Raw genomic sequence first — 17,974 nt, 5'->3', positions numbered from 1 at the left:
TTTTAGCTGGATGTGAAGTGATTAAATCCCTGATGTGATTAGCTCGATACTATGGTGATGTCTTGAGTGCTGAGGAGTGACCCAGTTCCCCATTTTCCTGGTCCCCTGAGCAGGCACACAATGGAATGGCAGGCTGTGCTGGAAAGTCACAGAGCCAAAGTTATCTGAGAGCGATCTGATCCGCGGGGATGAATGCAGTGACCTTTTTCCTGGATCACTCCTTCTATTTACATATTAAACGCAGACTTTTTTTTTTCCTTCCCGTGCTGCAGAGCTGAAAAGGTGCCGTATCAGGCAAGAATGTGTGTAAAGGATTCCTTTGTTAAATGCTGGCAGCAGCCTCAGCCAGCCTTGCCAAGTCAGTCCAGCCCACCCACCCACCCATCCAGGAGCACGCCAGGGATCCGAGCACAGCCTGGGCTGGGTGTGGGCTCTCCTGGCAGGGCTGTGCCCTGGGAGCTGGGACTCCCAGGGGCTGGGACAGACACTCGGGAGCTGCCCTGGGAGCTGGGACACTCGGGAGCTGGGACACTCAGGGGCTGGGACAGACACTCGGGAGCTGGGACAGACACTCGGGAGCTGGGACAGACACTCAGGGGCTGGGACAGACACTCGGGAGCTGGGACAGACACTCAGGGGCTGGGACAGACACTCGGGAGCTGGGACAGACACTCGGGAGCTGCCCTGGGAGCTGGGACAGACACTCGGGAGCTGCCCTGGGAGCTGGGACAGACACTCGGGAGCTGGGACAGACACTCAGGGGCTGGGACAGACACTCGGGAGCTGGGACAGACACTCGGGAGCTGCCCTGGGACACTCACACTCCGGGACCAGCCCTCCTCTTGCCCCAGAACACCTTGCTGGAGCAGAGCTCTCTCGCTGTGCTCTCCCTGCCCCTGAAACTGGCTGCCCAAAACCAGACAGGTTTGGTGTGTCTGCACCTCCCAGCACCCCCAAACTGCTCTCATGATTTAAATACATTTACACTTTGTGTTCTCCACGCCAGGGGAGAAGGAAGTTATTAACAAGTTTGCAGAAGGGTGTGCTGGAGGAACTAAGCAAACAGCCAGAGTAAAGATCTCCTACCACCTCACCTTTTGCTAAACCACTCAACCATCTTCCCCCTTTGTCCTTCTTCAACACACCTTTAGATTCTCTTTCAACACACGGATGTGTTTTGATTAGAATTGCAAAAGACTGACCAAAATAATACTCACTGGATGTTTCAGAAATGTTTTCCTTCCTTTGCTCAGGACAGTTTTCCAGAACTGCAACAGCAGTCCTTCAAAATAAAGGTTAAATGTTTCTTCAGGTAAATATGCATAACTTGTGTTCTGAAACACCCATGGAGCCTTCAGTTGCAATCCAGAGATGCTCTAAATGACAACCACATATTGTGAGAGTTGTAATTTCTATAACTCCCTAGAGTTATACAAGAACTGAGATAAGAGACTGTAAACACCTATTAGTCCAGCCCTGTGCCACAGTGGGATTTTCCCCTTTCATGATTTCCTATTGTTAGGCCAGGTTCATGTGACCTAAGCAAGAGTTATCCTCGGGTTTCTCCATGCTTTACTCATGTTTTCTTATTTTTTTGTTTCCCTGATGCTCACCCTTCACCAAAGGGCAATGACTTTGTTTTACACATCTCCCAACTCTTCACCTTGCTTGAGAATACGGCCTTACCCTGCTGCTCAGGGTGTAGCAGAGAAGCTGTGGGAGGACTTTGCACAGTCAGCTGCAGCTCCACTTAACCAAACTGTGACTGTTAGTGGTGAACAAACCCCTGACTCTTCCCCTGGCTCTCTCTCCTTGCCCCTCCTTCTTTGGAGGTGTTTATCCAGAGGCCAAACGAAAGAAGAAAAATATCTTGAAATTAAAAATCACGTGTACACGGTAGAACCTATGAAAAGAGGGAACAAAGGAGTTTCAAGGGAACTGAAAGGGACACATGAGTAGTTACCTGTGTGTCCACCTGTGTGTAGACACGCAGGTAACTGAAAAGGAAATCCCCAGGTGGATAATTCACAGTATTCGTGGAAAACGGAAGAACTGCAGCAGTTAGACTCTTGGAGGCCAGAGGAAGATGCTAGAATTGTAATGTGTTAAAGTCCTGTAATGTGGAACAGGTGACAGTGTAAACTATCAGTGACAAGAAAAGGAGCACGGCTCTATCAGAGCCTGGCTGATATCCAAGGCAGATCACAGGATGCGACACGGAACAACTGAACCGCACCGTGGTACACAGCAGTAGGGCTGTGTTTAAAAAAATAACTCAGCTGCATTTCCCTCACCTGGACTTGCCGGGTTATGTTGCAATTTGTCCTTATTTGTCGTGACATAGCACAAGGAAAAGCACCCTCAAAACCTGATTCAGAGCCAGTCAAGGCTACCTTGGAAAACGTCACTGTTTCGAAAGACAACACTGGTGGAAGAACGGCGCGGAGGTTTCCGCTGCCGGAGCCGCTCGGGCGCAGTGTCAGAGCAGGGGCTCGGCCGTGAGCCCGGGGCAGGTCCCGGAGCCCGGAGCCTGCTCCGAGCCCGGCCCGCGGGGGCCGAGCTGGGGCCGTGAGCGCACCTCGGAGCCAGCAGCGGCCGCAGAAAGCCGAGCGGCCGCGGGCCGGGCGGGGCGGGCGCGGTGCCCGGGGCAGGTGCGCGGCCCTCCCCGCGGGGCGGGCGCGGCGCAGGCACCGCCCGGCTGCGCGCCCTCCGGGGCGGGCCCTGCCCGCCCTTTCCGCTCCGCGCAGGGGGAGGAGCGGCTGCGGCAGCGCCGCTCGGAGCTGGGCTGCTCTGCCGGGACCGGGACCAGGATCAGGACCGGTATCGGATCGGTACCAGGACCAGAACCGGGATCGGGACCAGCATTAGGATCAGAACCAGGACAGCGGAGCCGGGAGCACGCCCCCGAGTGGCGGGGCGGGCTGCGGCGCTCAGAGCTGCGCGCCCCCGGCCGGGGCACGGCTCCGCATCGGGACAGGGCAGCTCCGCTCCGCGCACCCTGCACGCCTCTCCGCACCGCACCGCGGCAGCGCTCCGCGCCTCTCCGCACCGCACCGGGGCAGCGCTCCGCGCCTCTCCGCAGGGCAGCGCGGCCCCGCTCCGCGCGATGCTGCCCGGGCGCTCCCCGCACCGCAGCGCCTGAGGCGAGCGCGGGGCGGCCATGCAGCCCTCGCTGCTTTAGCTGAGCGCGGCGCTCGGCCCGGAGCCCGCGGCCACCCCCCGGCGGCACCGGCAGCACCGGCACCATGAGGAACGGCGATGACCTGGAAGGCTTCGACGGCGAGGCGTCCAGCGCCTCCATGATCTCTGCGGCCAGCAGCCCCTACCAGCCCACCACGGAGCCCGTCAGCCAGCGCCGCGGGCTGGGCGGCCTGCGCTGCGACCTGGACTACCTGCGGGGCACCTTGGGCAGGCTGAAGCTGGCCGAGGTGGTGAGTACCGCGGCGGGGAGCCGGGCGGTGTGAGGGGCGGGCCCGGCCGGGCCGTGCGGCGCTGCCGGGGCCGCGGGAGCGCGATCCACCGGGGCCGTGTGCCCAGAGAGCCGCTGCGGGGCCGGCACAGCGCGGCACGGCGGCTCCGTGCCAGCACCGCGCCTGCCGACCCCGCTCCCTGCGGCCCGGTGCCCGGGGCAGCCTCCGCCGCTCCCCCCTGGGACCCGCCCGGTGCTGGGTGCGGAGCTCGCAGAGCCCTCGCTCGCCTGCTTTGCCCTTAGCGGGCACAAGTTCTCCTAAGTGCACCGAGTAAAAAGAAAGAAACCCTTAAAAAAACCCCGAACACCAAACGTGAGGTTTTGTATTGGGAAATTAAACGTGAGCTGGGTTCGTTCGTGTACTTTGGACGCCTGGGCTGGTTCAGTTTGATGGAGCCCGTGCAAGGCTCGGACCACCCCAGCAGTGAAACGCGTAATAAACACCGAAGCATTTCAGCAGTTTCTGTGCTGCCAGTGCCTTCATCTGATCTGCTTTCCATTTCTCTATAATATTTATGTTTTTCAAATCAACAAATGTGTTTTTCAGGATCTTAGGAAAAGAGGTGCTTTATGCAAATGATAATCACCTTGAAAGAGATTTTAAAGTAATTTCTTACAGGGTGCTGCAAATTCTTGTAACTTAAACAAGTTCTTTGAGAAGTGTGATGCTAGAAACATTTTAATATTTCGTATTTATAACTTTGGCATTTAAAACCACTGCTGGTTAGTACAAGGCAAAACTTGCACCTACAGGTTTCATGAAAAACACATTGGAACTATCCTGGCTTCAGCTGCACACAGGTTTATAGAGGACTCTGGTGATGAGTTCATTTTTTATGAATGCCCAGTACAATCCAGGCTTTGGAAGTGTGATTTGTTTCCATCTCATCTCCTCGGCGCAGGGCAGGATCTGTGCTCTGCGAGTGGTAGCAGTGAGCGTGTGAGCCCAGTAAAACACCCGGGACCAGCAGTGTGTGCGGTGTGTGTGTTCAGGACTGGAGCCAAGGGATCTGTCATCGCTGTGCAACATCTACCTGTCTTCGAGCTGTTAAAAACTGTCCATGTGGTGGAAATCCTGGGCTGGTGCTGCCTGATACGCTGAAATAATCCGCCCTCGGGATTTTTGTTTCAGTTCCTACTGCAGATCCTTTCGGCAGCACGCTAATAACCATGGCAAGTCTTGTTAAAAACTTGTCATTAAAATGACTAATTACTGATTGTAACCGAATCCTTTATTATTAAATCTGACTTGCTTGGAGCAAATCCCAAAGATGCTTGGAGTACACCTCATAAGTTTTTAAGTCATGTAAAGAAAGATGGGGGAAAACCACGCTCTGCTGGGGTTAGAGAGGCTTCCTTGTCCCTGGACAAAGACACAAAGACACTGCTGCTCTCAGTCCTTGGGGACATTGGTACTTGCAGAGCAGTGTTTTGAGAGGAGCTGAGCTGTGCTTTGTGCCAATTTCACAAGAATGATCTGAGCTATTGCATGTGGTTCCCAGGGGTGTATGAATGCAGAGGGGCAGCAGTTAAATAGAAATAAGGTTGGTTAGTGTAGGGTGGAAGGCTGTGCACCACCTCAGCCCGGTTACTTGTACTCAAAAAAACTCCTCATTCATGGTAATGGAAGAGCAGACTTCTGACATTTGCAAACCAATGGAAAACTGAGCAGTGTTGGAAAAGAGAGAGAGCACATTCCACTGTGTACTTAGGTTGCTTATTTGTCAAGTATAATTATTGCAATTACAATATTCAATAATGCCTTTACAAAAATACTGTAGGAACCAAAACGTAACAAAGTCTGTGGTGTAGAACTCTATCTCTTAAAAACAAGAAGGAACTCCTGGCACTCAAATAAACATTACAGAAAGGAAAAATGCAAGTATTGGTTAAGATAGAAGTCTCTAAGTGTATTATAGTAAAAAAGAATGTTACAGGAAAGATTACAATGCATGTGCTTCATTTAGCATCAGGATTTATCTTAAAATACATTTGTGATTGACAGGCAAAATATCAGCTCGAGGCAAACATTGCTGCTGCTTGTTCTAATCTTTGGTTGAAGGGCTTCCCACAAACTGCCCTGTGGTGCTGAGGGAAGGAAAACTGCTGCTCTTTGTGGCTTGCATGGCCCTGCTTCCAAATGCCCATTTTTGACTGTCAAAAACAGAGGGAACAGGGAAAACCCACATCACTTAAAATAGGTGTAAGGCTCTGTTAATTTGTTGTAGATTTATCTTTATGGATTCAAATAAAGGGGTTGTTGCAAGGGGGTAAACCATGATGACATTGTAGGCATATGGAGTAATGTAAGTGCTGCTAGAGGGGACAATAGTTTTAACTCATTAATATTTCAAGACAATATGCCCAAAGTGTCCTTTGGAGGGACACCAATGTAATGGGTTATGATGATGTTTCATGTGTGTTATTGTGCAGCTTATTTCTCAGCCTTGTTTTGGTTTTTGCTAAGTTTAGATTTGGTTGCAGACTGGAAAACTACAATTTGGGGGTTCCATCTCCTCTTTATGGGCAGTGGTCAGTAATAGCAGTGAGGGAGCAAGGGAAGGGGCCCATGTGGAACAGCTTAGTGTTGAAATGACTTCCCTGATTTTGACAGTGCTATTGCCAGGCAGGTGAGCGTTTCAGAAAGGCAGCCTTTAGCTGTGTCTGTGTTCTGTTGAAATAGCTGTGTGTGTGTCAGGATCTGTGAGGGAGCATCCCTCCACACTGGGGCTGCAGCTGTGGGCTCCTTGCAGCAGCAGCTTGGAGGAGGGTGGGGAGTGTTGGACCAGGTCAGAAAAGGAGTGTGCAGGGCTCCTGACACCTGAGGGTGTCCCCAGGCAGGGGGGAAGTGACACAAAGTGACACACAAAGGGCACGAAGGGAAACTGAAGGGGAGAGTACTTAAAGGCAGCTTGCAGCCTTCATGTTTGCTTTGTGCTTTTGGTTTTGTTCTGATGGGACTTTGATCTCAGAAGGGACGTCAGGGACAGCCCAGTGCATTTGTGTGCTAACCAAAGAAATGTTTTTCCTTTGGAGAGGTTGTCTCCATTGACCTCCTGGCATTTAAAAGGAGCAGTACCTTTTCTCATGGAAGGAGTGAGAGGTGGCCGTCCTTGGAGAGCAGAGCAGGAATGTTCTTTAGAGTTTATTCTCGTTTCTTTCTGGCATGAATTTGTTTCTCATGCTTTTGAGTGCTTTGAATACTTCCCACAGAGACTGCTGTACGATGATGAAATGGGTATCACTGGAAAACTTTGCTATGGATGTCCTCAAATGATTAGTTTTATTTCAGTACTTTCTCCCCATTCCCTTGAATCTCCTAAGGACAGTCTCTCATGAGTGTGCTTGCTGGAAAGAGATGTTTAGTGTGGGGAGTCAGGAGGGGCCCATTCTGTCATGCCAAGCAGATCAGCTGGTTGGGAGGTACCTCCTCCTCTTTGCTGGAAATACTTTCATTTTAGATGAGACTGTCTGCTTTTTTTCCTGCCTCTTCATTTTAGTTTTCAGCTTTTCCAAATGCATTATTATTATTATTATTTTTCCTTGGTTATTGTAATTCTGCACCTTCAAGTACCTTACTGTCATTAAGGCTGGGCACAGACACGTTTCCTACTGAGATTCCCATGGCTGGTCGTGGCTGCCCTTTGCTGCTCGGTGTTTTTGGAGGTGGGCTGTGCATAGGCTTGAAGGGAAGGAAAACCAGGCAGGATCCTGTTGGAAACCTGGTTGGCTCTCGCTGTAGCCCTGCCAGGTTTGCCTGATTTAGAGTGACATGTATCACCTTGGGCAGCTGTGCCGGTGGCTGTGAGGAACTGTGCCTGGTCAGCTCCCGTGGCGTGGGCAGCAGGTAGGAATGCTCCACCTGGGACCACAGAGCAGCAGGAGCAGAAACCCCTCAGCTTGTGCTGGCTGGGAGGGTGGATGGCACTTGTGGTGGTTGGTGATGGCTTCTGTGGCTCAGACAGCCCCAGACATTCTTCTCCTCGTGTGCTTGTTCCAAATGCTACAGAAATCCATCAGAGATTCCTTTTAAAGAAGATAATACTTCTGCTTGGGAGGTCTCTGAGCTGGAGATGCTGATGAGTGCACTGGGAAGTCTCACTGCTTTCTTGCTCTTGTCTTCTTGTCTGTAGCATTTGATATTGCCAGGGGAGGCAGCAGTTTGAGCTAAATGAAATCTGCTGGGAATAGCAGTTCAGATGTTCATAGTTTTCAGAATAAAAAGTTCTATCTTCATTGGTGGAGAGTAGCTGTGCGTTGAAAAAAAGTTGTTTTGTGGCTTGCTGTCATTATACATTTCCAGATTCAGAAATGGGTTGCAGAGGCCAGGACTACAGTGGAGCTCAGGGCTGTCAGGTTCTGTTGAGATGAAGAAAACAAAATTTAAAAGTCAGGAATGCGTGCCTACATGGGTAATAAGACTGTTGAGAATTCTTGTTGTTAATTATATTGGAAAATTAAAGTAATAACATTCATGTTCCAAGGAACAAGCTAATTGCTGACTATTGGAATCTGGTTGAAAGCTATTCTGAGGTGTTCATTAATCTCATATTTAGTTACTGCTTTCTTCTTGTGTCTGGAGCCCAGCATCTCAGCTGGAGGGGAGGATTGGATGGAGCCCCCAAGCTCCCCCCGTGTGTGACGTGTCCCTCCTGAGGGCCTGTGTGACTTGGCCCTGCAGTGCTCTGGGTGTGATTCCTGATGGGAATGGGTGGCTGGAGCAGGGAGCTGCCATCTGCAGTCAGGGAACTTCGCTGGCTCAGTGTGAATGAAGGGAGATGGCTTTGGCACTGGTTGTGGTGGAGTTTGGATTTCTGTCAGTGGGTGTTAATTCAGCATGTGCTGAGCTTTGATTTTCGGTGGCATTTGTAGCTGCTTGTTCAGAAGATGTGGGGTACCACACCTTCCCACGTGGTGATCTCTGGTATTTGCTCTTAGAAAAAGGCTGTTATCTCATATTGACAGGAGCAGATTCGTAATGCACAAATATGCTTAGAAATAGTTTTCAGGTGTCTCTTCAGTGCCTCTGAAACTCTTGGCTTTTCTTCAAAACGATTTATCTTTAAATGTTGTGGATCTGCATTGGTGTGTGGTGGCATTTTTATCCTAATATTTACTGTGGAAGAATAGTAAGATAATTCTGTTTAGCTTAGCTTTTTATTGTTTCTGTGAACCCAAGAAACTAAAGAAATTGCTGTGTCTGTCTTCCCACAGAAAGGTGAATGGGTTTTGGTTTCTTTCATGGTGTCTCATAACTACCATCTGGCCATGGCATATCTTCCTGCCAGTAAACTCCCGATTCCTGCTAATTTCCCTCCTAAGATAGTGGATAGTTTTTAAATTCCGATTTCTGAAGAAATTCCTACTATGTCTGTACCAAGTATGCTGTATTTTTTTCCCTTCCATAATGAACCAGTGCAATAGTAATAGATGCACTACACTAATGCAGTTCTCATGGTATTAATAATTGGAAAGCTATCTTTACTTCTTGTAATGTTTCTGGTGATATCTTTTGTTGACGAGGCTCCCTAGTGATTTAATTATCATCTTGAGATAAGAAAGACAAGGACTAGAAATTTAAGAGGTTGTAACATAATCAGTGTTGGAGGAATCTGTTACTTGTGGTGAGAGTTAGTGCATTGTTTTGCAAAATCAACTTGCACGCTTTCCAGTAGCCACCATCATCCTGTGCTCAAAGTTGCATTTCATCAAAATCCCTCTTGCTTCAGGACCTTGACAAATAATTTTGTACTGAAATTTTGTATACAAAGAAAACTAAATGCACAGTGAAGAGACATCTTGATGCCTCAGGATTTTAGCTTTTATATTTTTCAAATCCTGTATTGCATTAGTGTTTAAACTCCATATAGAGTGTTCGTTAACTCTCTTCATGTTTTGGTCACACAAAACAATTCCTTTAGGCCTGAAACTCAGGGACACCCTGCAGCCTCAGGCCCTGAAAAGTACAAACAAAAGTGAGTTAGAGGGGAGGAAACTGGGGGAATATCACTTCATTACCTGAAGCTGCAATTGGAGGATTAACCCCTGATGTGTGAATGGACCAAACTTACAATTCTCTGAAAAACTCCATTGTCCATCTTGGGTGTAGCCCCTCCCCTCCCAGAGGCTTTTGACTGCCCAAAATGTGCCTTTTGAAGGTCTTTAATAAAAACCTACTTTTATTCTCTTAACCTTCTCCAGCCCCTGTTCTAGGCAGCCACTCCAAGGCATCATCTTACCAATGGGTCAGCTGCTGTTGTTCTGTAGTGCTAAAGTCACCACTTACTAGACCTGCAATTAAGAATACATTCTTATTTTTTTTTAAAAAAAAAGTAATTCTCAGATGATTTGAATAGTTGCTTCCAGAACGTGGAAGTGATGTTTAGGTTTCCCTGGAACTTGTGCCATCAACTCCAGACTATGGGAGGAGGGAAGCAAAAGCTGGACAACATCAGCCTGCTGTGGAATAGGTGTGAAAACACCTGGCCATGAGTAGAGAGCAGATGGGTCAGAAATATTGCTGGCAATGGGCAGAGAGGTCCTAGAGCTGGTGTAGCTCTCCCCAGAGTGAGGGGCCACTCACAGCCCACAGAGGGGGCTCGGGTGGGCAGAGATCCTCTGATGGTTTAATGTCCCTGTGTGCAAATTGAGCTGGGAACTGTAACTCAGAGTGTCACATTCCTGACTGTGGTGTCTAATGAGCTGTAATCAAGGCTCTGCTGTGTAATGCTTTAACTTCTGGAAGAATATGATGCATTTTCACCCAGACAAGCGTTCCAGCATCCAGTTAAACTTCTGGTAATGTGTAACTTGACATTCAGGTGGTGATGCTTGCATGTCTTTAAATTTCCTTTCGCTCATATCTGCATTCCCCGAGTGTTCAGGCTGGAAGTGAGCTGACCTGGCTGGGGATGTTTGCTTCATTCAGGAGAGCCTGAAAGCCCAGCAGGAGCAGGAAAAGGAGCAGGAACATGTCCTGTGCTTCTGCTGTGGCTGTCACTGAGGCTCACCCAGGGCCTTCTCAAATGCTGCACATCTGCCACTGATACAGCATTGCTCAAAACAGTACTGGCCGTTTTTTTACAAATTATTTTATGAATTGACTACAGCCATTTCCATATTAGGAATTTTCTGTACTTTTGTACATTTTTGAACTGAAGTACTTGTGGCAAGAAAGCAACGAGCATGGTTGTGAATATTATTAAATGCTTAAGTTCTCCAAGTCTTTAAAAATCTGTAGTAACTTCTGTCTCAGGAAATTATTTTCATGCTAGAAATTACTTTCATGCTAGAGACTGATACTGCCACTTGAATGTCGTGAGTAGATTACTTAGCTTAATTAGTGTGATGGCAAGCTCTTCTGAAGGAAACTAATTGTTGCATTTAATGCTTAGAAACTTTTATCTAATGTAGAGGAAACCTTTTGTAAGCACGGTGATATTTGAAGCAGAGATGCTGCTGTAATTAGTAACATTTGGAATTGCTGTGGTGCAGCTGTGTCAGTCTGTCCTGCACCCCAGTGTCTGTCTGTCCTGCACCTGTCTGTCTGTCTGTCTGTCTGTCCTGCACCCTGTGTCTGTCTGTCTTTCTGTCCTGCACCCCTGTGTCCGTCTGTCCTGCACCCCCTGTGTCTGTCTGTCTGTCTGTCCTGCACCCCCTGTGTCCGTCTGTCCTGCACCCTGTGTCCGTCTGTCCTGCACCCTGTGTCTGTCTGTCCAGCACCTCCTGTGTCCGTCTGTCCTGCACCCTGTGTCTGTCTGTCCTGCACCCCCTGTGTCCGTCTGTCCTGCACCCTGTGTCTGTCTGTCCAGCACCCTGTGTCTGTCTGTCCAGCACCCCTGTGTCCGTCTGTCCTGCACCCCCTGTGTCCGTCTGTCCTGCACCCCCTGTGTCAGTCTGTCCTGCACCCCCTGTGTCAGTCTGTCCTGCACCCCTGTGTCCGTCTGTCCTGCCCCCCTGTGTCCGTCTGTCCTGCACCCCCTGTGTCCGTCTGTCCTGCACCCCCTGTGTCTGTCTGTCCTGTCCCCCTGTGTCAGTCTGTCCTGCACCCCTGTGTCCGTCTGTCCTGCACCCTGTGTCTGTCTGTCCAGCACCCCCTGTGTCTGTCTGTGCTGCCCTCCGTGTCTGTCTGTCTGTCCTGCACCCCTGTGCCTATCTGTCTGTCCAGCACCCTGTGTCTGTCTGTCCTGCACCCCCTTGTCTGTCAGTCTGTGCTGCCCCTGTGTGTGTCAGTCTGTCTGTCTGTCCAGCACGTTCCCGGTGCAGCTGGCGGGGCTCTGTGTCCTGGCCCCATCTCCTGTGCGAGTTCTCCTTCCCCAGGGTGTCTGGGCTCTTTTTGCCTTTTAAGGCATGGCATCCACGGGGGCCGTGGGGTTACAGCCTTGGGAACCTTGGCATTGCAGGGACATTTTGCACCATTTCCTTTCAGCAAAAACAAACCCAAAGAACTGCAGTGGATTCCCTAGGACTGCTTTAAGTTCTTGACTAAACAGTCAAGATTAAAATTCTCATTAAAATTCCTTTCTTGTCTTAGTATTTGTGGGATGTTTGATGGTTACTCATAGTTTGGATTAAATGGGATTTTAAAGGATACAGAGAGATTCTGATAGTGATGAAACAGAACTTCCACTTTTTAAAATAGCCAAACAGGCTAGTTAAACTAGAGGCTGTGCAGACCCAATACTTGACAAATTTTATAATTATACCTTCTTAAAACTAATAAATTACTTAATTTATCTATTTGTTACCATATTTACTGTGTTTTAATATTGTTTTGACTGGACAGGTTTCCAGCACAGGCTGGCCTGTGAACATGGATGGGAGCATGAAGCCAGTTCAGAAGTATTGATTTTTTCTTTTTTAAGAGCTGTACAGAGAATCCTCATGGGTGAGGCAATAGGGATTATTTGTACTTTATTTAAAAATCACACAAGTAGGATGTCAGTGATGTGCTGTATTCCAGCAGTGTGTGTGTGTGTGTGGGTGCAGCCCTGAGACAGGAGCAGGGCAGTTTTATCTGCCCATTTTGTTTAAATGGCAAAGGTGTGATAAGGTCTGCTTCCTTACAGCCTGACTTAATGGAAGGTGCCAGAAGTGGATGGAGAGGGCACTGGGCAGGGAGAGGTGGGGGCTGCACTGGAGGGACCTCCTGAGAGCAGAAGAAACCTTTTGTTAAGCACAGTGATAGTTAGAGCAGAGATGCTCTGCCCTGAGTGACCCACACAGGTGTTACTGCCAACTCATGAGTGCTGGTACAAAACTGGGGACTCTGCTGGCTTCAGTGGCACTAACTATTAAATTAGTCTGTGACACTGACAGGGTTTGGCAGTGATTTTTAAGGAAGGTTTTATTTCCCTGCTTTGGTGCCTGAAAGTGAGGCATGCTAACGGAGCACTTCAGCTGGATTTAGTCTCCATTTTACCTGTAGCCAGTTTTTACTTTGTGTTACTATTGTGGTAAAACCTGCATGAGTAGGACCATAGCAGCAAATGGGACTAATGGGAAAATATTTTATTCTTCCTTCTGCTCCCACTACTTGCAGCTGGCAGTGGCTGAGGAAGATGCAGATGACTCAGTGCATACAGAATTATATTCAGCGTGGCACCAAAGAAATGTATGATGGTTTCTTTGACCTATTTTTGCCTGTCTTGTTGAAGAACACGATATGCAAATGCTGGTCGGATTGTGATAAAATTAGACTTGAAGAAACCTAGCTGGGTAATGCTGCTCTTGAAGAGCTTCCACTGGCTGTTGTGTGAGTGCTTGGTTATGGTTGTTATCAGCACCTGGAGCCCTGCTGTGAGGCTGCAGGGGTTTGTGTGCAGAGCTCCCGGGGCTGGGGGTCCCTCTCTGCTCCGGGCAGGCAGGGGCACTGAGCAGAATTGATTGTGCTGCTGACCTGGGGAGCTGCAGCTGCCTTGAGCAACCTGCCCTGCCTGGCACCAGGGAGCATCACTGACAGGCCAGCTGTGGGGCTTGGGAGTTAGAATGGCTGAAAAATCTGCTTGTAGGTGCTGCCAGAATGAGCACGAGACAGTGAAGGGGAAAATTGAGCCTCTGGTATCGAAAAACAGGCAAAGAACCATCTACCTCCTTTAGTTTCTCTGTTTGATGACACTCACTGTGGCCATTGGCACAATTCATGTACTGTAAATACAAAATAAACCTTTCCATTTATGAGTTGTTCACTTTGCTGGGTTGTTCAGGAATAAAGTGATTAATGCAGAATATGAATGGGAAAGTTAAAAATAAATGAGACTCTGTGTTGAGATTTTGTTCATGATTGTCTTGAAGGACCTGTTGCTTATGAAAATATTTTGATTTGTGCTACACAAGAATTTTAGTTTCTGGGGACTGGAAGCACAGGTTCCTGTGGAGAGGAATTGGTGGGAGAAACCAGTTATGTTTGGCTTTGTTTAAAGCATGGCTCTCCCTATGGTCTTCAAATGAACCTTCCTGTAGGGTGGGGTTGCTAAAATACTGTTAATGGGCTTTTGTTTATGGGACAGGTGGCACTACATTCATTTTTGTCTAATCTGGAAGGTTTGTTTGAATCTCATTCAGATTTCAGTGGGGAAATGTCATGTGCCTAAAACAAAAACCTCCTTGCAGTGTGCCTTGGCTTCAGATGCTGTTCAGTGGTTGGTTTGGTCAGCGGCTTGTTGGATAAAACCTAAAATACATCTAAATCAGACTTGCGGGGGGGTTCATTGCTTTTGTTTTCTTAGGAAGAACTATATTTGTTTTATCTGTCAAAACCTGCTGTGTGTTTAATGGTACTTGAGCTGGAATTGGTTTTGCATTTATCTAGCAGATAAGAATGTTTGTTGTATAAGTGTGTCCAAGCAATAACAAAACTCTGTACTAATGCAGTTAGCAGGAAATAAGTCACCACATCATGTCTGTAGCTTTTTTTGTTCTAGATTCTATGATTAAGTTCACTTTAAGAATTGATGCCTTTCTGGTTTAGCCAGTTGAGAATTTCCTCTGTTCACTGTAGTTCAATTCATTTTTTTTTAGAATAAGCCTTCATTTTGATGTCACAAATGCTTTGGAAAAACCATCATTCTGTTGTTGATTTTGGGTGTTGATTACCCTCACTCTAAAATATGACCCTTTCTCCTAATACACCATCAAAATGTTTCAGGTCTCAACAATATGTTCTGTATTTAGAATTGGTCCTCTGCCTGCACTGAGAAGGGGAAGTCTGCAGTAGCTGAATCTTAGGGTTATAGAAAACTGCTGGAGGTGGCAGAAGATCAGCTGATTTAGTGAAGATTCCACAAATTTATTGCACTGGAGTTTTTCCACATTACAGCCAAAAGTGAACTAAGAAATAATGAAAACTTTGCAGCACTGTGTACAACACTAGAGGTGCAGTGATGATCTGAAACTCATATTTTCTGCTTTTATTTCTACCATCACCAGCAAAACCAGATCGGAGGTGAATTGGGAGGCCTGGTTGAATTTCTCTGGGTTGGTTTGGTTGTTTGTGCCTTCAGAGCACAATTTAGTTTTAGGGTGCTGAATCACTGGTGGTGCTTAAGCTTCCCTTTCTGGTAAGTGTTGTTTTCCTAAACTTTCTGTCTTGCAGGGAATTTTTAATGCTCCTTTGTGATTTAAGGCCCCTTGAAGCCTCTTACCAGAGTTAATAACACTTTTCATGGAGCCTTGAGGATGCAGAGCAGGAGGGAAATCAGTCATTTTTTGCTTAGGGTGAAAGATGGTTTCCTGCTGGAGGAGCAGGACTGCGTTTGAGCCGTATGATCCCAAATATTCATATCTGTGCCAGCTGTTTCAGATGTGGGGAATGCATGTGCTTTGCAAGGAATGAGACCCACTTCGTTTCATGCATAAAGTTGGGGCTGCTGGGCCAAGGAAATGAGAACAATAAATCTAGATTTTAATTCCAGAAAGTTCAAAGTCTTCAGATACTTTGAGCGGTGTAAAAGCAATATATTCCTCCCTATTTTGTGCATGTGAATTCTGCTGTACCATTAATTTAAACAGTCTGGATGTAAAAATGTCTTGCTAGTGTGACATTCTTTCTAAAATTCTGTGGGTATTTTTCAAGCAGAAAAAATGCTGACCATTTTGTGGTTTTTTGGAAATCATGTGTAATTATGTCATTTAACCACACAATAAGGCTTTCCGTGGTAGTGTTTTAGATAAACAGGAAAACTCATTTTTTACTTTGTTTTCATTGCAGAACTGTCTTTTTTTTATTTTTCGTGCAAAGTTCTTTGATTATTTTCCTCAAAAATAGAGCACAACATATTCTGACAGGAAAAATAAACCATTAGCAACCTCCGAAAAGTTCTTTTGCAGCGTTGGTACCTGTCACAGCAGGTCTTCTCCATTTTGGGAAAGGGAGTGTTTGATGTCTGATGTGCCTGTGTTGCCAGGAAAGTGATGTAAATATGAGCCATTTACATAGCCCTGGGGCGGATGATTTCTTCATTAAGGGCCCTCCTCCTTTTGCAGGAAAGTTGGGATGGATTGCTGTGATGGTGGAGGCTGGTGTGGCTGACTCCGAGGACACTGGGTCCGGGAGCAGAGGCTCTCTCAGGAATTGGTGGCCCTGAATTGTGGTGGCTCCCGGAGCTGCTCTGGGGGCTCGGTGCAGGAATCGCCCCATCAGTGACCCTTGGCACTTTATTCAGGGCTAAAAGCACAAAATGGGGAGCACATCTCCTGTTTAACCCTTTGCCTGGGGCTTTTTCCTCCTTGTGTGGGCTGTGGTGGTGGCAGAGGGGGATGCAGGGCAGGGATGCTCTGTCACAGCACAGCTCTGCAGTGCCCACGCTGGCAGAGCCTGACCTTTCCTCAGCTCACCTGAGCACAGCTCATTCCTGCTGAGCTGCTTTGTTCACCACATCCTTACCAGAGAAAGGTGTTTTACTGCAGCTGGCCTGGGATAGCTCTGCATGGACCTGAGCATCCAGAATTAGCAGATGTTTCTGTTATGACAAAGTTTTAATGCAATATTCACTGTACTTACTCTAAGAAGAGTGGAAGTGGAAGAGAAACCAAAAGCAACTGCTAAAAAAAGACAAGGATTTAAAAGAGGGCTATACAAATGTTAGAGTGTTGGAGGAATTAGAGTGGAATAGAGAGCTCTCAAAGTACTTGGTGCAGAGAAAAAACAGATGGAAAGGTTTGTTTTGTCCATCAGAGAAAACTTTCTCTCTTGCCTTGGCCCAAGAAAGCTGTAGCTGTGTTATTTGTGGGGGAGAGCAGTAATTCATGTAAGAGGAGATTTCCACCGCATTCAGCTTCTCATTTTTCCCTGGTAAACCAGCCTTGAAACTTCTGCTTGTGGAAAAACATGTCAAATCTCATCCCCCCAAACTATGAAAAGATGTGTGATTTGAAAGTGGGGGTTGCCTCCTGTGTTGGACAAATGTCATGGTGTATTTGTTGGCCAAGACCTGTGCTCTGATATTGTGCTGTTCCCCTGGTTTTGTGGGGTTTTTTTAGGCAGCCTTGGAGCTGCAGCTGTGGGAGGCAGAAGCGGGCTCCTGGCTCTGGAGTGTTCCAAAGCAGGGACGGAGCTGCAGCGCTTGGGGAGCTGGGTTTGTCTCTGCAGCTCCGTGCCTCGCTCACCTGGAGCAGTGCAGGCTCGGCTGGAGCGTGGAGGCTGCCCGGGAGGGCTGGAGGTTCCTGATCCTTGATTTCCCTTCCCAGGAGAGAGTGTGTGCAGTGGGCATGGCAGGGCAAGGCAGCAGGCTGATCTCCTGTGGGCTGTGGCAGAGCCAGGGACTCGCTGTGCTCACAGCCCTGCCAGCCAGGGGTGCTCCTGTTAATTCACGGCCTCATTTGTCTGCACTGCCTCACAAGTTACTGAATTCATCAATTACAAACCACTGTGATAATGAATGTTAGCACATGGCTGGGATTTTTAAATGATCCCTCTCACTGGATGAGCCCTGGCCCTTGAGAAGCAGCTTTGGTTCGTGTGGCAGCATGTGCACAACACTTCTGAGATCTCTAAGTCATGGGGCTGTGGAATCAACCTTGTGTATTTCACTTTCATTTCTTGTGTTCTGAGCAGTTTTATTGAAAACAAAGTTAGGTTCCTCTCCGGGTGAATGGCAGTGAAAGCGATAGTAAGTATGTTTTATTGAAGTTTCATATAACTTGTAACTGCAAGCTGGGAGGATGCTTCAGGCAAGTTTCTAAATGTGTAGGAGGACAAGATTATCCTGATGTTTTAAAGAGAATATATTTTGTATTGAGGATTGAGATTTCTATTGTGATTAGGAAAAAGGAAGTTTCTGATGAAATGATTAATGTGGATTTCATGTTTTGCCATGGCTTTGCTGTGAGAAAGGAGTGGCAGGAGGGAGTGTCTGTAGCACTGGCAGCATGGACAGACTTTGAGAAGGGGAACATAAATTTTTATTGCAAGAAAAATGCTAACAGATCTAGTTGTAATCTATCTGAAGTACCAAAGAGATAGAAATAAACATTTTGTATGGGGCTATTGTCCTTTTCTTGTCTCTC

General features: G+C 47.7%; 1 protein-coding gene across 1 annotated transcript in view; it reads left to right on the top strand.

Annotated features, from left to right (window-relative positions):
• The first annotated feature begins 3,013 nt into the window (after window positions 1-3,013).
• The window catches only part of CMTM4 (CKLF like MARVEL transmembrane domain containing 4), a 33,138-nt gene continuing 18,177 nt past the window's right edge, over window positions 3,014-17,974 (top strand). The window contains exon 1 of the mRNA XM_059481516.1: window positions 3,014-3,431. Within this exon, the coding sequence (XP_059337499.1) occupies window positions 3,246-3,431 (186 nt within the window). The 5' untranslated portion in view covers window positions 3,014-3,245. The remainder of the gene's footprint in view (window positions 3,432-17,974) is intronic.

This window comes from Ammospiza nelsoni, chromosome 13, assembly GCF_027579445.1.
Source record: "Ammospiza nelsoni isolate bAmmNel1 chromosome 13, bAmmNel1.pri, whole genome shotgun sequence".
NCBI lineage: Eukaryota > Metazoa > Chordata > Aves > Passeriformes > Passerellidae > Ammospiza > Ammospiza nelsoni.
This window is presented reverse-complemented; position numbering and strand designations above follow the sequence as displayed.